We start from the raw sequence: 21,416 nt of genomic DNA, 5'->3' as shown, positions 1-21,416 counted from the left end.
GGTACAAAGAGAGTATGTGAAAAAGATAACGGAGGGATATAAAAATAAGAGAGTATAAAAGTAGTTTAGTAAGTTGGTCGATAGTGGTTAGTCAAAATAAAATCAAGGTGTGAAATGAAAATTATAGGAGAAAAAATTGTTGAGTTATAAAATTCTCGAAAATAAAGTGTAAACTAAAAAAAAGTATAGGGTGTGATAAGTAAAAAATAGGAAATTGAGGAACAAACCCTGTCATTTCATAATTTCATGGTCATCTCCTAGTTTTCTAATATTTATATGCTGATCCCTCTATTTTAAATTTATCTCTAAGAAAGAAGGTGATGAAGTGTTTTTTACAATAAAGTCCGATATAATAAGCTCAAAATATAAATATAAGAAATATAAGGACGAACCGTGAAAAAGAAAAAAAGGAACACCTCTGCCACCCGTTGCGCCTCTAAAATCTCGAAGTTTTCTCGCTTTTTAGCACCCTTTAAAAAAACACAGAGCGCTCCAAAACAGAGGAAAAGCAGAGCAAAGAAGGGATCCTTCGGGAAATAGCCTATTTATTGTCTCGCAATGCCTATCTTTGCTCAATTCCTCCCTGTCTCCCCGTTGCTTGGAACCCTAGCTCCGAATTGCTCATTGCTTTCCGGTTTCTCCTCTCTTGGATTGCTTCCCCGCCGGAAAAGATCTGTCCACTGTAAGTTTGCCTAAATTTAGGTTTTCATTGATACTTTCGCCAGTAGAGGAACAGTGAACGGATTCTTAGCTTAAGAATTGCTTGTTCCTGGTCCAGCTTTTCGATGGCGGGATTGCGGGAGAAAGGTTCTCGCAGCTAGCGATGGATTCAGCTCCAATAATGGCTCACCTGATAGCGGAATCGTCAAGAAAAGGTGCGAGCTTTTCGGGGTTTCGACATTAATTGTCTTAGTAATTTAACTACTGAAGTAGCTTTATGTGAGCTCTTTGTTTGGAGTTCTGAACCGTTTTCTTGATCTTTTCGTATTTGCTGGTGCACCATCAAGATAACGAGAAAGATTCAGGAATTTTTATATCATGTTGTGGCTTGAACTTATTGAGATGTTTATCGTTTAGTCTCATCCGAAAATGTATTGGTAGGTGGTATTTCAGATACGGATATTGTAAGACTTGCGTTTCAGGATTTTATTTGCTTGTTGTAGCCAAAGATAGATATGCCCAGTTCACCACAAAGAGCTTATTGATTATAATGGAATTTGATCATCTCTTGTGAAAAGGTGTTCTACGGTTTCAATTAATGGGCTTGGCATGGCCAATTGATTAAAAGAATGGGAAATACAGAGAACAAATGATTAAAAGGATGGGAAATACAGCAGCAAGTGAAAATGCTGACCCTCTTGGCTCATTTTGCATTTATATTGTCATCCATATAGTTTTGTTAAATTCCAATAGCGACTTATACTTTTTTGAACTTCTTAAGTTTTTCTCCCTTTCATTTGCTAAAATACCTGTTTTGGTAAAAGGGATGAAACATATTTTGGTTAATGAGTCATAATAACCTTACACTTTAACACAGGTGACTTGGTAAAGCTATAACTTTTCTCATGCTCTCCACCTGGTTTATCTGCTCATTGTTTTCCCAAGTCAAATATCATCAAATTGCACATTTTTCTGGTACTCTTTCATACATATTCTTATGCTGAAACCCTTTCTTGATTTATTTCTATTTATAGTTTTCTCTTTACTTTTTTTATTCTCTTACCATTTAATGCTTTGTCGTTTAAGTTGTTGAAGCTTTGTGTTGTTGAGTGCTGATGCAATAGAAAGTATAGGGGTACTGATGTTTCCGTTCGTGTATGATCTATGGCGTGGGTTATCTTTACTTTGCTAAGTACATCTTGCCCTTGATATTCGTGCATGGCAGTGTCAGCCCGTCTGATCCTTGACTTTGCTTTCCTGAATGGAAATATGAAAATTCAACACCTATCTAGCTTCAATGCTTCATGGTGTTTTCAAAAATGATGAACCTTGCTACATGCTCATATGCTATGGAAAGTCTAACCAGCTACCTTTGGCAGAAACATTGTGGAGCATATTTTTCTTTTGAAAGCAAAGCCAGATCTAAGTGATGTTGAAGAAAAAGACATGCTTGATTATTTGTATACATGTCAGTATCAGATGAGAGGAATACTTGCTATATCATTAGGTGAGACTTGTATCTTTGATTTGTCTGATTTTTGTTTTTGACAGATATTGGCTCATACTAAATGTTATTATATCCTGCAAAGTGGCTACACTATGCAACGCTATCATGATTGTCTTATTGTGTTAGGATTTTTATTTTACTCTATTTGCAAAGGTATACTCTGCATTGCGGCAGAGTTGCAAACACAGATGGATGTACTTAGTTATAAGTTGCAACTTTGCATGGCTATTTTGCACTTATTAATTAATTAATTTTTTTTTGCTTTATTTGCAATATGAGCATTTTGGAAGATATTTGTGCTTAGAGGAATTAATGATAATCTATAGAGGTGAAAAGAATGGGCAGTGTTTGGTTGCATGAAAGTACTTCCAGAGGATCAAGAGAAAAGCTTTTTTCATCTGGCCAGAGGTGCTTAAAACAATCCTTGTTAATATGATACAAATTCAATTGATGAAATTGTCAGTAACATTATTTAAGGAATCCAGTCATTTAGTGATATGTACCTCGATCCATTAGGATTTATACATCTTTACAGGGTTGATGCTTCTACAATTATATTTGCTAGTCTTGTAAAATTCATACTCATTTGAGAGTATAAATTCCACTGGAGAAACATTTCTTCAGGCATTCATAATTTTGTGATAGCAGATTAATGTTTTACTTTCTATTTGTCACAATTAGGCGTAGACATATGATAGGTACAATATTTATGTGAACATGTTATTTCGCAGGACGTATAGAAGAACCAAACATTGATAACTTTAGCCATGTAGTATATATGCGTTTCCAGAAAAAGGAAGACCTTGTCAAGTTCTACAGTAACTCTTACTACTCTAAAGTTCTCAAGGAGCACGTGTCGCCATTTTCCTATGTACGACTCACCATGTAATCACCTTTCCAGTTCTTAATCTCTGTTAGTGTCATCTCTGGTTACTTGAATAAGTACAATTATCATCATTCTTATAACTGTTTAATGCGTACTTGTACTTATAAGGTATAAATGTTTGGACCCAGGCCTCAATCTCTGTGGATTATGAATCTGAAGTAGAAGATGATATTCTTCCTATATTTCGGAGGGGAGAGGTAGACCAACGGAGCTGAACTCTTCAGAGATAAAATATCTGTTTAATTTAATTCCAGCATTGTTTAAGTCCTGTATGAATTTGGAATAAGTGATTGAGTTAGGTTTTGCTTAATACCTTCAATATCAGTAAGTTATGTTCAACAATTTTTTCTTCAGTTATTCTTTTGCAGTTCAAAAGTACATATATCTGCAGTTGATGATTCACTTCTTTTTTTTCCTTTTCAAATTTACTTGATTAAAATTTGGTCGCCAAGCTTGTCCCAAGATAATCTTTTTTTTCTGAATCTTGTTATTCAGACATAGAACTAAGAACTATTTTAACTATGTTTGTTATTCCATTGTGAATTGTGTTAATATTCTGAATAACTTCATTGGTAGCATCTAGAATAATGTTTTATTATTTTATGATTTTATCAAACCAGGAATTCAACTATGGTGTGGAGTGTCTTGTCTTGATGTCCATCTTGGAGACTGCTTCTAGAGAAGCTGTAGAAGATGCATTAGCTACTCTTCAGAACTTGATTGAACAATTTAAATCCTTTATAGTTCAGGCGACATTAGGTATGACAAATAATCAACTTATTGTTGTTTTATCTACTGCTTCCTATCCTGAATTTTAGTTCGCTTTATGGCTTTATGTTCCCAAATCTAATGAAAAATGTTTCTCCCTGCTTACTTTTTCCTGATAACCGATTGCTGCACCTGTTCTAGGCCTACCACTAGCATCAGAGTTCATGCTATTAGCTGGGCAAGCTCTTTTCTTGCAATAAGCTTGGCCCTTTAATCATCATTTCCTGCTAGATGAGGATTCATTCAAGCAAGCACATGAATCTTAATTGGGCCAAATTAGTCCTCAGATTTATGGTCCATCAGGCAAGAAGGCTTATGCAGCTGTGCCTTTTTTTTTACTAACTAATATATAGAAACCAGCAAAACACATTAAACAACAGAAGATCGTTAGTGCAAACTATTTTTGGGTTTGGTTATCTGGGTTCTTCTCTTCCCTTCAGCTCTATCTAAGATAAGGTCCTTTATAAGATTAAGTGGTCATCTCTTTTGTTACTACTTCCTCCCACATCATTTTCTTGCATTCCCCTCCATATTAAGACACCTTATATTTCAATAAAATTAGCACTCTTTACCAGTGAAGTGAATATCCTCCTTTGTGCATGTCCAAATATTAGGCTTATCTATCAAACTTATGCTCTTCGACCCAATGGTCTAGTCTATGAGCGTTTCTTTCATGCTCCTGCACCCTTTAAGGTGAAAAGAAAGATAAAGCAAAATGAATCTCCTGTTTTATATTTTGGGCCCAATTAATTGGTAAAAGAAGCTATACGGTACGATAGCCTAAACAGGACATTCAAATACTATAAGATATCCATAATACTTTATAAGTGTGTTCACCATATGTGTATTTATGTAATTTGTGTGATATTGTTTGCGTCCTTTCCTTTGATTTCAACTTTCTTTAAGCAATATTTATTTGAACAAATGCTTGGTAGACTCAGAACTGGTATATCGCTTGAAAGTTCACAAATGTTAATGTAGTATTCACCTTTCTTTCAGATTATTTCTTGAGGAATGAAGAAATATGTATATCAGGCTGATGTTTTTAGAATCTGATATTTTATCAGGTCATAATCTCAACCATGTGGACAGTGAATATACTCATGCGGCAGTTATACGCTTTCCATCATGTAAGTATTCTGACATGACTAATTGGCTCTACAGAATAGATCAAATTCCTCTTGTTCATGATTATAAATTGCTGCTTCCTTTTGTGCTTTTATTTTTTACAGTTGAGGACTTCAAGTTATTCAGGGAGAGCACAGAGTATAGAGATGTAAGAGATGTTTAATATTCAATTATCTCATTTAGTTTCTAGACTATACTATTGCATTGTGTTTGATGTGATCGCTCAGTGAACTCTATTTTTGGTATTGCATGAGCAACCATCACATGACATGACAAGACAGTTAGAACCTTTTGGCTGCTCTTGTCTCATTAAACTTAGTTCATATCTCATAGATTTCTAATTATATGTGATGTCCACCTAAACCACCGAGTTATTTGTTGGAATCTTTTACTTCATGCATTTCTACAGTTGTAAATTTGCCACAGTTTTGTTTGATTCCTTTAGAAATATATGGACAACAATACCAGAAATTGGTCTGACAATGCACTTTGTATATATGATTTTGTGGCAGAGTGTTACTGGAAAATTAAAATCGTTTGGATGATTCTAGACCGGTTTCTATTGCAGATATCTAGTGTTATCCTTCATCTACTGGTTTTAGTGCATCTCGTAGATCTAGCAACAGAAGGATCCAAACATGTTGTAACACTTCATAGACTAATTGTACACCTAGATATGATTTGTTTTCATCATTGTAACTGTGTCATGTTAATTCAGAAAAGCATGAATAACACTGTGCAACAATCAGATGATCATTGTGGGTCTCTGCAAAGGCATATATTTTGCTTAATTGAGATGACTAAGACGTAGTTCCTCATCATCCATCAATCTTATCTTGTACCATTTGGAATTTCTTGAGGATTAAAAGAATTATTTCTCATAGATGTTTTGTAACTTTTCTCACATTAACATAATGCAGATGTGGAGGTTGAAGGTTCATCCAATCACAAGAAAAGCTCTTCTACTACATTTTGCTGTAGATCCTGTGGGCACTGAGTTGATGTAGTGTGGATCCACCATTTTTTTTCGCGGTGCTTATAACTGACCAGGTGGTTATAAATATGGAAGTGATAATGTTGACGAAAAGTATTTTGAGTAAAATGTTAACCGAAAACGTTACAACCTTGTGGTAGCACATAACTATCCTTATTTGCAAAGCTCATAATCTAACTGATAAATGTTTCTCTTCTATGGATATCTCATCCATGGTACTAGCTGGTAAATGTTTCACTATTGGGTAGATGCTTCTGATAAACAAATCCAAACTGTGCAGGCCATTATGCAGCTTGACCTTCACTCGTGGGTTTTTGCAATGATCCGAGGAGTAACCATCCTGTTTAATTCCTCTTTGTGTTCTTGGTCATCTCATTTTTTGTTGTAAAAATTGTTCAGTCCCACATTGAACAGCAAAGAGCTGAAGACGTTTGGATTTCCAGTGCAAATATATACGTTTTTGTATCGACCCATGTTTCATCTGTTGATATGTAAAAAGTTTTTCATACAATTGCAGATGTGTACAAGTAGATACACTCCATTATTGTTGGTTTGTTCCATCACTATGTTGGGAGATTTGGTGATTCTCTCAGGCTTGTCTTTCTTTGATAAATTGTAGAAAGAAAAACAGAGAATCGCTTAAAAGCTTGATTATTTTGTTTGCTTCTGTGAATTGTTTAACACGGCAAAAGCCAAGCAAAGTTTCCCCACTTCTCTCACACAGTGGAAGAATAAAATATCCCACAAGCCTTGATTTATTCCAATGGAGGAACAAAAATCTAGTCAGCATTGTGAGCTACTGAGACTATCCCCTAGAACCCTTCTTGTTCTTCTCCATCCACTTAATTTCTTTAATTGATACAAAATGCCAACTGAAACTTTCTTTCTTATATACTAAAAGATAAAACCTCTCAATCTTTGCCTGCCTTATTCTAATATGTCGTCCTTGGATTGGAAAAGAAAAGAAATTTTCTTCAACTTCCTATGGTGAATTACTCAAATTGCATGAGTACTACTTTTCTGTGACAAATATATAGATATATGTAGATGTATAAAGTACCTTCATGTGAAATTAACCATTATGAAAAATATCTAGAGAAAGAAAGGAGCTAAACTATATAATTTGCCTTCCAACTGCAGCAGATCCTCAGAACAATTACATCGTCAAGTATAATTTGCATATAAGCTGCAACAAAACTCTTTAATCTCTTTAGCAGAAGAAACAACACTGTTAATATAAAACCTGATCAGTTGTGCAGTGGATTTGGACCCTGAGGCACCAACCTTTTCGATTCACCATAGATTGCGCTGAATTCATCGTCATCATTGTTGGGTTCTTGGGAAGATGATACGTTGGAGAATTCACCCATGGATGACGTCGAGTCCCCGCCCCGCCTCCTCGCAACTTCTCTGCTCATAATTCTCCTGCCATGGCTGAAGCTGCTATACTGTGATATAAGTAGTAGTGATACAAGGAAGAGTACTCTGGATTGTAGCATAAACTTTTGGAATCTCATGTCTCTAACTTGAGAGAGAAAAAGAAGAAGTACAAGACAACAAAGTAGAGGCTTGTAAAGGAGGGAGAGGGAAGGAGAGCAAGGTTGAATGTAGCATGGCTGGCCTAAAGGCTTTTAGAGAGGTGTATATTGACTCTCTCTCTCTCTCTCTCTCTCTCTCTCTGTCTGTCTCCTATACTATGCATATTTAACTTCTCTTCAAGTGTACCAATATGTCCTTCCACTTGTTATCTACTAGTTTCTTCTTCCACTTGGTTTCTTCTAATGAATATAAACATCTAAGGAGGTTAGTTTTGGCTAATTTTGAAACAAATGGAAGTCATTATTATGCCAGATTGGAGAACACTGTCAAATGGTTGTTGAGTGTTGACTAAAAACATAGGTGATGCATATGCTCTACTTCCATTTGGCTTCATCTAGGCAATATGTTGGTTTTTATAATCTCCATCCATTTAAGATATTGATCATAGTCCTTGCAGATTATTCATATCAGCACGGTCCAAAATCTCAAATCTGACGTTTATTTTAGAAGAGGGTGACTGGATGACCCCAGTGGAGTATATTTGTTTACTCTGCATGGCATTTGTTAAGACTTTGATGATGAAATTGATACAAATATCACACACATAATGATGGACCATCCTGGCAGAGAACTATATGCAATTGAATGGATAGTTGGGTTAGGACCAGTAATGTAATGTTCTGGTCAATAGTCTAGTGGCTAAGATTGTTATCAAAGCTGCTTATTTATTATCATCATGGTCATTTCATCTGTTTATTTAAAAATTCTATTAAGACAGAAATTGGTATACAATTTAGAAAGTACACAAGGAAGAAAAAGAGAAAATCAAGCTTAGACTTTTCTTGATAGTACATCTCCCAGTTAATTTTTTTTTTCAGAAATTAATTTAATATCTACAAGAAATTAGCATCTTGAGAAATATGCATAGAATATTCCACCTCAATGCTCAATACCATACAAGCAGCACAAAGAGTCAATATCCATACCATTTTTTTTTTTTTGGTAAAGGAAAAAAGAAAAGGAAAACTTTTGTGTACAATGTGTTGTTAGAATACTATAGTCATTTTTATATCTAGCTTATTGCTCAGAGAATGGTGATGATCACTGATGTGAACAGAGAGGGATGGAATTGTGTACTGGGATTGGACTAGAGGGTTGGTCACCAGCTCATTATTTAGAAATATTAGAGTTAAAAAAAGAAGAAGTTTAATTGACTTCACCCATATATATATATGCATATATTTTTGTCAAATCAAGTTAGAGATGTAACAGGTAAGCAGTTGACTTCTTTTATCATCAAGTATGTCCTGCTAAGCATTAGAATAACATGTACGCAAGATTCCATACCCCAGGTTAGATTAGCTTTCCTTGGGGTCAACTCTGTGAAATACCTCCCCAAACGTATTGAACTATTGATGCATAGTCTTCAACTCTTACAATCGTATAGAATAAATTGATGGAATATATGCAATAATTATATAAGTAATGAGCCTCAAGAAGAGGATATTGACTTTTAACAACCACTCACGATCCTTTTACGAAGGGCTTAATTGCAATTTATTGGCAGTCATTTGATCTGAAGTCTACCCTGAAGCATACAGGGAGATCTCACCAAGGGTCCCTGCTACTCTAGCCAAATTAGAGGACCTGGCAAAGTAAATTTGTAGGGATTAATTGTCTGATGAACACTAATCAACCTAATTATGATTAGTTGGGGTACGTGGCAGCTCAGGATTGGTCGACAAACCAGTTAAGACCATCTTAAACTTTTTGCTTTGGGTTCTAATGGATATGTCAAGTAGAGAAAACCAAACGACGATATAGCTGGATAAACTTAAAACCAGAGCAGTAGAACATAATAATGAACCACAATATAAGTTCCAGCTCTATAAAACCTCTTTAAACAGGTATAACCACTTCAAAAGCAAATGTTAAGAATATCGGTACAAAGAGTGAAGTAATATTACACACTGCCATAGCAGATAGAGTTTGACCTTTGTGTTGTCGAAACAAAAAATCCGAAAGACTAAATGCATATGCATAATATACAACACCAACCACAAGAAGATTATCTACCTTTGCATTCTCTCTCCAAAGGGAAATGCCACCTGATGCAGTTCACTTTGGTGAATAGGTTGGTGAGAGGGTGAGGTCCTCTTATTGACACTTTAGAAGATGCAAACTTCTGGGGAATTAGAATGTTCAGACATTTCGACATAGATGAATTAGGAGGATGCGCAGAGAGAAACAGAAAACCTCTCGTTATGTAGTGATGGATTATCCGATTCTTGTATAAGCTTAACTTTGAGCTTTCTCCACCTTAGCTTTGATCTTCTGCTCCATTATCGCTTTCTCAGTGTCAAGACTGAACATCCTATTGAGTGCATGCATGTTTTCGAGGGTCTCATCGAGAGTTCGGCTATCACTGCCGTCGCATCTCAAGTGCTGCAGAGGGCCATGGAGAAGCTTGTTGACTATGCCACTGCCGAGGTCATCAATGGCCTTCCTCATTTTCTTTGTCAGAGACTCCTCGCCAATCTTTTGCAGACATTTCTCAAGCTCTGAAGCCCTTATTCTATCAGCATAAGATCTTAATTTCTTGATGGTAGGAACAGTCTCAAGTGAGTCCCTCCATGCCTCAAATCGTTTCAGTTCCTGAGTGATGATTGTTTGGGCTTCCATGGCTTTCCTTAGCCGGTCTTCCTTGTTGGCTTCCACAACTTCTTTCAGATCATCAACATTATATACTCGTGTGTTTCCAAGACCTGATATACAGGATCCGACATTCCTAGGAACAGATATATCAATGAAAAGCCTTACACCCCCAACAACCTCACTGACGGGAGGCAGAACTTCAACATTCTCTTTCAAAAATAGTGGCGTCTCAGATGCCGTGCTTGTGAACACAACATCAGCTTCAGCAGCAGACGAAAGCATCTCAGTAAGAGGTCTATAAATTATTTCGATATCTTTCAATTCCTCACGAATAGCCTCTACCCTTTCTGCTGAACGGTTTACAACCACAACCTTTTTGCATCCTTTTGCCGCCAGGTGTTTGATAACAAGTTTCCCCATCTTGCCAGCACCAATCAGCAGCATTCTAGCAGAAAGGCATTGGGACTTTGGAAGCTTCATCAGAGCCAACTCAACTGCTGCTGAGCTAACAGAAACTGCACCTGATGATATGTTAGTCTCACAACGAACCCGTTTTCCAGCTGTGATTGCATCCTTGAACATCCTATCAATGTTTTTCCCCAATCCACCACTACCTTGTCCAACTCTAACGACCTGCTTGACCTGTGCAAGGATCTGTCCTTCTCCCAAGACCAAAGAGTCAAGCCCTGCTGATACTTCAAACAAATGCCGTGTAGCATCACTATCACGCAACATGAATAGATGTTCTCGGAGCTCAGAAGCAGGAATTCCACTTGTCTGTGGAAACATAGTAAAATAAGTCAATGGAGATTGAAAAGAAAAATCACCACAAGGTAATGTATCATTCAATACCTTGATTAGAGTACAATTTTCTTTCACTATAAATGGGAGGTGGCTAGGAAAAAAGCAAATCTATATGAGAAACATCATACTAGTTATTACTTTATTTAGAACTACTTACCTTGGACATCCACTCTATTACTTCTCTAATTCCGCGGTTCCAAGACAGAGCCACCACATATATCTCCATCCTATTACACGTACTAAGGACAGCAGCTTCTTCTATATGATTCAAGCTACAGAGCTCTCCAATAGCACGAGGCCATTGTGCCTCTGGAACGGCAAGCTTTTCACGCATCTCCACTGGCGCTGTATGGACACTAAGACCAATAACAGCTATGCTGCTCCGTTCTTTCATGTATCCTGATAGGATTTATATCAAAGAACAATAATATGGTGAGAGATATCTTGAAACAATTGTCAGGAAGCTGTACCGTAATAATAGAAGCAACTTAGCAAGTATAAGAAGGCTTGCATAAAGGCAGTAAAGATATATGATAAATCCTAATCAATGTAGCAATGCCTTGAAAAACACCCATGGTATGCAAGCAGTCAAGCCACAACACATACAATGTATGTACAACTAAAAGTATCACAGTATTCATAATTCATTGTTATATATATTCGATTGATTTTCCTATTAATCAACTAATAATTAGGTACAATAGTTGAAATGGCATATGATGAGTCTGTCTTAAGGAGAATCCCACCAATTAGCAGGTTTATACTTCATAATTTATTGATACCTATGTAACCCAAGAAGACATAAGGAGTATATAATAAATTTAAAAAGAAAAGCATAGAAGATTCAAGAAGGAAAAGGAACATGTTACCATTGCCACCCTAGATGCTTCTACCAGTTAGCACGCTCTCTCTTTTTTCCCCCTTTATTGGACAACTATCAGTTAGAATTTAAGGTACTAATTGCCTACAGAACGCCAAAGGAATGAGAATGTTCTATAAAATTGTCAAGAAAGGATAAATAACTTTTCAATCTATAAGTTGCAAAAATGTTCTGCCAATGGGAATATAAAGGGCAAGCCATGACCATTTGCAATTTTCCACCAGACGAACGAATCATTGTTATTAGTACAGTCAGTGATCATTTATGATGATATCTATACCCGGCGAATTCATCCTCTGCCGATGAAAGAACGTTCTACCGACTACATTAATCAACCGCGATTCCCAAGACATTAAAGGTATAATAGATGTCCATCGAAAATCGATTGCAAAAGATAGCAAGACCCCCGCCTAAACTAAGCACAAATGCGCATCACCCAGTTCACAATGCGACACAACGAAAGACTGGAAGAGGTACTCACGGTCAGCAGAGATCTTGAACTGCTCGAGCGCGGTGGCGCTCGATGCCCTGGCCGCCGTCTTCTCCTCCAGATCAACCCCGGCCTCGCAGCGAGGGCTCCTCCTTAGAGCTCCTCTCGGAACCCCAATGCAAGCCGGCATTTCGGTCCCGACCCTAAACCCCAACGATCCCTTCCGTGCCAGAGGCGCCACCTTTACACCGCCGAAGGCGGTGGCCAATCCGTTCACGGCCGCCATGGATTAGCACGAGATGAAAACCCAAATCGCAAACTTCACAGCCAAAGGGAAACAAAGAGAAGTTAGTATGAATCCCAAGAGAGGGAGAGTGGAAGGAATCGCTTGTTTAATTCTTCTCTCTCTCTCCTCTCTTTTCTCGACTCCGGTGGCTTGAGGGGAAAGAGAGAGAGAGAGAGAGAGGGAGAGAGAAGAGTAAGAGGCGTGGGTGGGAGAGAAGGTAGTTGTTGGAGGGTGGATGGGACCCAGTGGTGGGGTGGTGCCATTTGGGTGGTTTATTGGGGTGAGATTTGGGCAATTGAGGGTTATGCTATTCTTTGGATTCTCATTGGTTGGGCTTGCTCGAGTTATCCACACTCCCCTATCCTTATCTATCTCCTTCCTCTATCGAGATTTCCTTGGGCTTGTGTTCAGAAGAACAAAAATAAAGGGGGAGAAGGATGAGAGAATCAGAGGTGGAAAAATTTTGTTCTTAGAAAGATGACGTGTCGGCATGCCAGCCACACTTTTTGATCTCCTCTAGCCTCAAACTATTTTTTGGGCCCACGTTAAATTGACCGAGAGTAGGTTGTGCTTGTGGTTGACATGAAATTGAGAAGAAAAAAGGAAGAAGAAAATTAATATTTAGTTGGTTTTTAGATACTTTGGGAGTGTGAACAAGAGATGCTATATTCTACTCGGGATTTTTTTAGAAGACAGAGAAAGTTTTTTTGTCTTGTAACCTTTTTGCACCTTAATGTGTGGCTGCGATGTAAAAAGTTGAATATTTTTTGAGAAAAGATGTTCAACTTTACAGCCTGACGCACATATTAAGCTGTAAAGTTGAACTTTGCTTCGAGATTATATAAGGTCAAGAATTAAAGATGTTTTTTTTAGAATAGTTTAATTACCAAATCACTTGATATTATTTCGATGCACTTGAAATGGTAGCATATACTTGAATATTGAAGTGTTATTTTCTTGTTTCTAAATCCAGCAGCTACTAATTGATTGCCGGAGGTATCTTCTGATGAGGATTTATTTAACAAAGCTAACAAACATGTATGAGAAAGCATTGACTTGTAAAACAATCGGCTCCATGAACAGTCATGACATATTATAAGTAATTCTGAAACAATAATCAATCTTTTAACATGCCAAAATCATTTAAATAATGAGTTGACATGCTCATACCGAAGTTATAATATGAGGCATCACATTAATCGATCATTAAACAAACCAAGATTATTTAAATAATGGAGAGAAACAATGAATCAACATGCTCATACGGAAGTTATAATACGAGGCATCAGCATACCATAACAATGCAATCGCCACAAGTATCAGAGGAGGCCAACAGCACCTTATTACAGAATTTGAAAACACAGCATGTATTATATCCTTTACAGGGTATATATTCCCTAGTTCCCTTACAGTATATCATATATGATACACCTACTTAGCTAACTAATATATGCGAGTCTCGGGCATGATCGGCAAAAAGCAGCATGAGTCAGTCTGTATGATACTCCTGGCTGGCTGCAAGGAAACGGTAGTTTTGAACTTACTCTTTGGAGCCTTCATCTGCAGTAGACTCCACTTCAACCTCCTTTGCTCTAGCATAAGGTTTGGCTTCCTCATCAAGGTCTCTTGGTCTATCATCTGTATTTGTTTCCTTATTCTCAGAATCGACATGGCTTGTTGGAGTATCATCCTTTGTCTCTGCAGCAGGCAATACTTGAATTTCTGTTGTGCTGGTATCAACAGTTCTTGCCGATGTTTCTACAGAATTGCTAGCATCCCCCTCTCTCACAGGGACAGATTTCTTGATTGTTCCAACCGTCACATATTTGCTCATAAATTTGTATTCCCAGTCCTGCAGGGCCTCAACCTCAAAGGGTCCAAGGCCTGAGATATCACCAGTTAAATCTTCTTCTTCAAAGGACATTTTGGCTAATGCTCTACTAGCATCTCGACCGGCAAATAATGCATATGGGCCACCAGGGCCATAAAACATCCTGCAAAAGGGCAAATGGTAAAACAAAGATAAAATGATTACTTGGAAGATAACTTTTAAATCATCAACTGCCCTGTATGGGCTCTAGATAAATAGCATGGTACCATGTGCAAGCTGAGTTTTATCAGAAAGAAATAGGTCATCTATGACAAAGAAAAAAAAAACATGAAAATGCTAGAACTAGATGCAACTTCAGTTTGAGAATCAACAAGCTAGTAGAAACGATCATTTGAAATAACCCAACCACAGATTTCTTTCTACATTCACATTACACATAGTAATGATAAATTATCTAAAAGGAAACCCAACAAAAAAAATATATAGCAGTTGCAACCTTAATTAGTACAACGCAATGAAAGATATCAAAGTTATTGTAATTTTTTGGAAATAAAGCACAGACAAGACTATGTTGATCCAACCTCCTGTAGATGTCATCTCACTAGATTAGAAAAGTAACAAAGCCCACAACGTATATTGATATAAAGAATCAGAAAAAAGAAAATTACACTAATGTATTTAAATTTTTCTTTCTATATAATCTGACAAATAAGCATGAAGAATTTGCATACTTAAGATTCTTCAAGAGAAAAAGGTTAGTTCTTAATTCTGCATGTGGACTTTTGACTTCTATTCTTACTTAGAAAATACATACAACCACGTCGAGTCTTGAACTTCATAATCCAACAAAAAGGGGCCGTCTAACGTAACATCATGCTGTTGAAATGGTCTATCTACCAATCCATCACATAGCATACGAAAACAGAATAACTCTTATGCAGTTTAAGCCTTTGGACTGAGTTCTTAGACATCTCCACAGTCCACAGACAGCATTAGGTATACGGCAAAAATGGTCGCAAGTTTAATTTGGGCTACTGCAGTGCAGAGAACAACTTGGTCCAGCTTATAATTCAGAAGGTGAAATCCTCCAAGATAAGATATCTTTTATAGAAAAATAAGATGCCAAGCTTGAAAAGAATGGATCTAAACTCGCAAAATTTAATACTATGCAAAACTCCTAAATAATGGAATCCCACTAATACACTCTAACGGAGTAGCCCGTCAATATAACCACTAGATTTAAATTCAAAAAATAAGACGTGAGAAATTTATAACATACGAAGAAACCCAATAATGATGATTACCACCCTTAGAAAACGAATTGGTAGCCCACGGCTCCAAACCCTAGAAAAAAAAAGAACCCTAAAGTATGATCCGATAAAGATAGGTTAAAGACCTGCTCTGTGTGACGTCATAGATCTGGCCCTTGATGGCCATGAGCAGTGGCTTCTTGGGATCAGAGCCATCGTAGACCTTGAGCTCCTCCTCGGTGATCTCACCGAGCTGGACGGGAGGCGGGAGGGGTTCCATGTCCTCGAGCTCCGTATCTCGCTTCCTCGGCGGCGGCGACGTGAAGAACCCCAACACCACGTAGTAGAAGGCAGCGGCCGCCGCCACCACCGTGAATAATGCTGCCGGAGAGAGGCCGGTGTAGGCTGTGATCCCGTGCTTCAGCGTCTCCCATAGCTCCACCACCCCCATCTCTCTCCCTCTCTCACTCTCTCTCTCTCTAGGTACGGGAGTTGGGAGATTGTTGTTAGACAAAAATTACGCAATAATTACCCAATAAGCTGCATTTTGTAGTTAAATAAATACGAATTATTTGAGTAAATCCTAACCAGCTTTATTTGTTAATAAAATTGTCCTCCCTTCCATGCTAATGGACGGAGATGCCCCTGAAAATGAAAAGGCACAGAAATAGCAGTAACATACTTTGGTCAATTAAGGTTCGAAAATACTAAACAAGATTAAATTAAATTATTTACCAAATTTACAGTAAACACTCATTAAGTGCCCAAAAACTTATTTGTTGCTGGGATAAATAATTAATTCAACTTATACCAACAATACCTTACCAAATGGAAGTACATATATTAAAGTAATTGCTTCTATGGTGACCAGTAATTTATTTTCCTGCCTCTAAGAATAAGCACAATAATAAGATACTGCTCTAAAAAATTTGACTTGAAAACCTTATAAGATGGAAGAGAGAAATATTTATTATATCCAAACAAGCCTGTAACATCTCTTCTGGCTTTTTTTTAGCTTTGGCAATTGACTTCCAACTTAAAATAGGTACAGCTACATACTGGATAATCTTGTTTCAGGCACTACCAATATACTCAAATCACCCAGTGACATGCCCTTTCACACAACCATCATCAAAATCATGCTGTTGAGACACAAGAAAACATTTGAAGCACAGGCTAAGAGACGCGATTACTAAAGCTAACAATCGTGCAATTGTTATTGCATGACTTCCTACCAATGAAGGTGATCATCCTTCGCTTACTAATCTAAGACGCGGTAAATTTCTCGCATTCCACATCAAACAACTTGCCGCAATCCCCCAGGTCGAGAGAAGTCACCTCATCTAGACGCCAGAACCACTCCTCGTACCGATACCACCTCATCAGACCTTCATCTATGATCATCCTTTGGCACATAAGGCATGAGCTGCTCTGGCAATGCCAAAACTCGCGTAACCTTGAAGCCTTCTCGAGTATGGTGTGGTCCAGTTCCCTGATGACCTGCTTCCGACCTGTAGGTGCGAGGCATTCAAGCAGCAGGCAGTGGGAGATATTTAGCACCTCGAGATCATCCATGCAATTAAGTAGACACAGGAGCGCTTCCTTTGTGATTCTAGAGCACCGGAGGCTCAAGACTTTCAGCTTCGGAAGATTAGCAGCAATTGTTGAGGCGAAGATCACATCGAAGGTACCCATGATCTTGAGTTCCGAGAAGTTCTTGCAGCTCCTGCTGATTTCCTCCATGATATATGGTGGATGAGCGATGGTAGGCATCGTCATGGATTCCAGCTCACCCCATCTTCTAATAGCTTGGCATATTCCATTCTTGGTTATGCGGTTCCAAGCTGGCATAACTAGTCGCTTGAGATGAGGGGATCTGTGTAGAATGATAACTGATCAGTTATAATGAGACAGTTAAATGCAAAATGAAGTGCAGGTACAAATAACACCAGAACAAATCTAAGTAACAGATTTCAATTTCAATGGTAATGCATTATAGAGGATCAAACCTTTCCAAGCACAATTAAATATTTATCCTTAGTAGGAGTATAAACTGTAGGAAATTAAAAGGTACAGCCTACTTGACATGAAGTAACTGCATAATTGTGTGCCTATCTAATAAGTTAATTAAGCGCTCAGCCTCTGATTTATCATGAGTTAGCAACAATTAGATATAGATATACATATGCACTGTGAATCATGTTAAACAAGAAAATCATAATGTTCTCTGCTAAATTTCTAGGTTCTCAAACAGGTAAGTGGAAGACGTAAGTAAAGAAGGAAACTGCATACCGGCTTCAAGTGTAACTATAGAAGAAACATGAGAGATCATCGCTGGCATAAAACTTAGGCAGCTCATTAATGAGAAGCAACTGAATCCTGATCATAGGAAAGAAAGGAGGAGAAGGAAAAGAAAGCTACTTTCAAGCATGTGTATCTGGTTCTAGTTCAGATTCCAACTTTTATAGTTTCCTCTGGCAAAGCATAAACTATCACAAAGGAAAAACAGATCTGAGATAAGTTAACAGCATTATCTGTTAACAGAAACCAGATGAGGCAATTACCTTTCAGCAATGTAACTCAAATGCTCATCCTTCATATACAAATTAAAATGGAATATCATGGAAGTCACACTTCCTCGACTTAGCGCCATTGCAACCCTTAATACTCGTGTCAACCTCTTGTCGGACCTATCAGCCACCCAAATATATGGTGATGCCCGGGTTTGGATAAAATTGGACTTTAAAAGACCTAAGTCGAGAGTGTTCCATATGAGTGGATCTGAGCAAGCCAGACGCCACAAGCGGCAAACTTGAGAAACAGGAGCCAACTCAACCATGTTTAATTCCTTGAATATCTTCACCAGGACATCAGTTTCCATATCCTCCCATCTTTTTCCAATGGATTTATTATCTCCCATTCTTCCTAACTCAAAGATCTGCAACGAAAGACAGAACAATATCAGACGTCCATAAAAGATAATTACAGTGTATTTGAAACTTATGTGTGTAAAGACAAACACGCACACAAATATAAAGCAGAATATACAGAACCAGAAGGGGGGAAAAACAATGAAGCAAAATGTTATTCACCTAATTTACGCCATATTACTGTTTAGAGTGATAAATAATTGGTTGATTGACAAATACCATATGTACCATGCAATAGTTTTTTAATGGTCAATCTCGTCATATGCTCATTGGCTCAAATTCAATAAGGTAACATGATGCTAGAAGAGACTTCAAACAACACATGAGGAAGCAGGAAGCGGGTTTGCTGAAGAATGGAAGATGCAGAAAAAATAAAAAATGAGATATCAAGACTAAAATATGATTGTATAGGGAATTCTTCCCTGACATATTTAGGTTGCAATATAGGATGTGGAAGTTCAAAGAAGCATGTGAGACAAACAAGGACGACTAAAATGGTCCCAAAACTGGATCAGGAAAGGACAACTCGTGCTCCATAATATTGGTTTTGTTATTGCTTGATTAGGCAATTAGAAAGGAAAATTTTAAGTCTCACCCTGCTGTTTGGAGTGATTAGCAAAGACAGAAGCCCAACCAAACTAATAAATGGCTGGATGTAATTACCAAATGGAAGTCAATTTTAGATTTAGAAAATTTAATTCAAATTAAGCTAGGTTTCATCAAATCTTCAAAAAGGTGGAGACCTATTTTAAGTGGCATAGCCTATCTTCAAAACGAAAATTTTAAGTTGCATAGCTGCTAAAAATGATTTATTTAATTCTCTGCATATGGCCTTTCAAGTTTTATGACTGAAAGATGATACAAGGGGAGCGTTTGTTTAATCAATCTCAAGAAACATGAGTATTTAGGAGTTTGAAAGAACTCAAGATGAAAGGTTTACTAGTCTCTTTGAAATTTTATGATTGCAATTCTCGATCTCTAGAGATGGCATACTTGTATTCTTCTACAATTATCACATAACCTTACATTCCAAGGTAAAATCTAGTTGGTTTTTGCATAAGCTGATTTACAGGTTACTCAAATAGGGACAACCAAGTCAAACAACTAACTACATAGCCTGCAAAAATTATACAAAACAAGATATAATATAAGGCATAAGAACCTCCAAATGAGGTCAGGAAGATTCTGATATTTCCTTCTTTACATTACCAATCCAGTGCAAGGGAAATGGTAGAGAGGAAGAAAGAAAAGGAAGAACAAAGTAGTATGAAAGATCACCTCAGCATTAAAGTACTAAACAACATTGCTAGACCTCTAGGAAGTGGGAAAACATATTTAAGAAGGCATGCACGGGTACAATGTGAAAAGCATAATAGAGATTATGGTCTTGTTGATTGTTCATTGCATTTAAGTCATGACTTGTTAATGCAACAAATCAAACTGAAATTGGATTAAACTGACCATGCTTATCTCTTTGTCTACATATTGGTATTGTCATCAAGGAGAAAACCTGTAACATGCAGCACCTAAAAGCTATGCTGAGAAGCTAAAAAGATGGAAAAACCTCTATACTTTTCTACTTACATCGGATTGTCTAAAATAGCTTGTTTAACAGCTTAAGCACTTCCAAGTCATTTGTTCCTCTAGAGCAATGCTCTCTGCCGCGAGATCTGATAATAAGGGTGTTTCGGTTGAAGTAAAAAATGCAAGGGTTCCCCCTATACTAAACTTAATACCCAACGCCCTACAATTTTCAGATGAATATTTCAAAGATTTATGCCCATCTCCTGTCTACTTGGGCTGACTTTTTGAATCCTTTTTACCCTGAATAACTGCAATCACTTTATTGAGTGGAATACATCCAAGTAATTATCCGATTCCCTTATTACCTACACAAACAACCCAAAGTTCTCCACTGGAAGATTCTGATGATAGAACAAACATCAACATGCTTCTGCTAGTTTTCTCCTTCTATCATGTCGCCCGAACTTGAATCCAAGAAAGATCAGTATGTAGACGCACATCTACAATAGCCTACCTATAATCCACTATGGGACAAATAGCTGAACAAAAGCACAACACCATTGCCAATTTCAGGATTCGAGAAAATCCATTACTATACAGTTCTTGTGTTTCCAAAAGTAAGATCAAATGAATAATTCACTTTTCCAAGTATCAAGATAAAAAAGCCATCCAATGACAAAGGATCTCACCAAATTCCAATCTCAAAAACAATCAAGAGAAATAGTGTGTACCTCCTCTTCCTACAATCAAGAAGTCAAATTTCCCATGAGAAACAGAGAAAGATCGGCCACCGCAGTAACAAGAGAAAGATATTTTCTTGGAACAAGAATCACAAACATTTCAGGCAAAAAGGAATCACCTTTATCGCTCTAACCTTCCTCCCGCATCCTCCTCTCAAGAACACTCAAATTCCCGGAAAACCCACCAACAAAAAGTCCTTCACGGACCCAATAATTTTCCGAAAAGCTACCAAAATTATCTTTCTCGTCTCACATCCTATTCTCCAATCAGACTACGGCTTGAATCTTGACTACGAACGGCATGCACCAAGTAAAATAATGCAATAAAAGAGAAGAAAAAAAATTCATCACAAGATAAGAAATATTATCTTACAACAATTGGGGGAAAAAATAATTCGCGAAAAAGAGAATTCTCATCTCCCTTTGCCTACCTGCCTCTCTCTCCGCTCGACCATCGAACCGGACGATTAATCCCTCAAGACCATTTTACCTTTAACGTGACCCCGGCTGAGTTGGATCTCACAATTATCGTAGTGCCCCTAGAAAGATCCTCTAAGATTTGGGGCTCTTGTAAGACCCATGTAAGAGGAAGTATGGGCATTTT

At 37.5% G+C, this 21,416-nt stretch overlaps 4 protein-coding genes across 9 annotated transcripts; 1 reads left to right on the top strand and 3 right to left on the bottom strand.

Moving 5' to 3' along the window:
• The first annotated feature begins 437 nt into the window (after nucleotides 1–437).
• LOC140766497 (stress-response A/B barrel domain-containing protein UP3) lies at nucleotides 438–6,489 on the top strand. The gene is made up of 10 exons (XM_073105875.1): nucleotides 438–682; nucleotides 779–875; nucleotides 2,040–2,167; nucleotides 2,899–3,038; nucleotides 3,182–3,250; nucleotides 3,674–3,812; nucleotides 4,889–4,951; nucleotides 5,054–5,097; nucleotides 5,870–5,999; nucleotides 6,224–6,489. Exons 1-9 carry the CDS (start codon nucleotides 559–561, stop codon nucleotides 5,954–5,956), a joined length of 891 nt encoding a protein of 296 aa, XP_072961976.1. The 5' UTR covers nucleotides 438–558; the 3' UTR covers nucleotides 5,957–5,999; nucleotides 6,224–6,489.
• A 2,878-nt stretch (nucleotides 6,490–9,367) lies between these two features.
• On the bottom strand, nucleotides 9,368–12,777 carry LOC140767431 (glutamyl-tRNA reductase 2). Its single transcript, XM_073107332.1, has 3 exons — nucleotides 12,303–12,777; nucleotides 11,099–11,340; nucleotides 9,368–10,914 (listed from the first exon to the last, which is right to left on the bottom strand). The coding sequence occupies exons 1-3, from the start codon at nucleotides 12,535–12,537 to the stop codon at nucleotides 9,781–9,783; spliced, it is 1,611 nt and encodes a 536-aa protein (XP_072963433.1). The 5' UTR covers nucleotides 12,538–12,777; the 3' UTR covers nucleotides 9,368–9,780.
• Nucleotides 12,778–13,803: 1,026 nt separating this feature from the next.
• Nucleotides 13,804–16,144, bottom strand: LOC140766782 (membrane steroid-binding protein 1-like). The gene is made up of 2 exons (XM_073106426.1): nucleotides 15,765–16,144; nucleotides 13,804–14,531 (listed from the first exon to the last, which is right to left on the bottom strand). The coding sequence occupies exons 1-2, from the start codon at nucleotides 16,067–16,069 to the stop codon at nucleotides 14,078–14,080; spliced, it is 759 nt and encodes a 252-aa protein (XP_072962527.1). The 5' UTR covers nucleotides 16,070–16,144; the 3' UTR covers nucleotides 13,804–14,077.
• Nucleotides 16,145–16,476: 332 nt separating this feature from the next.
• On the bottom strand, nucleotides 16,477–21,348 carry LOC140766781 (F-box/LRR-repeat protein At3g48880-like). Of its 6 annotated transcripts, XM_073106422.1 has the most exons (5): nucleotides 21,244–21,320; nucleotides 20,932–21,102; nucleotides 20,762–20,812; nucleotides 18,183–18,556; nucleotides 16,477–17,494 (listed from the first exon to the last, which is right to left on the bottom strand). In XM_073106422.1, exons 4-5 carry the CDS (start codon nucleotides 18,536–18,538, stop codon nucleotides 16,885–16,887), a joined length of 966 nt encoding a protein of 321 aa, XP_072962523.1. In that variant the 5' UTR covers nucleotides 18,539–18,556; nucleotides 20,762–20,812; nucleotides 20,932–21,102; nucleotides 21,244–21,320; the 3' UTR covers nucleotides 16,477–16,884. The 6 variants fall into 6 exon arrangements, with proteins under 6 accessions (XP_072962523.1, XP_072962522.1, XP_072962521.1 ...); XM_073106421.1 differs by lacking the exon at nucleotides 21,244–21,320 and having other exon boundaries at nucleotides 20,932–21,155; XM_073106420.1 differs by lacking the exons at nucleotides 20,762–20,812; nucleotides 20,932–21,102 and having other exon boundaries at nucleotides 21,244–21,348.
• Between the last annotated feature and the right edge of the window lie 68 nt (nucleotides 21,349–21,416).

Source organism: Typha angustifolia, chromosome 9 (assembly GCF_048772165.1).
Source record: "Typha angustifolia cultivar Huaian chromosome 9, ASM4877216v1, whole genome shotgun sequence".
In the NCBI taxonomy this organism is placed as follows: Eukaryota; Viridiplantae; Streptophyta; class Magnoliopsida; order Poales; family Typhaceae; genus Typha; species Typha angustifolia.
The sequence above is the reverse complement of the archived record's forward strand: the minus strand, read 5'-3'. Positions and strand labels throughout refer to the sequence as shown.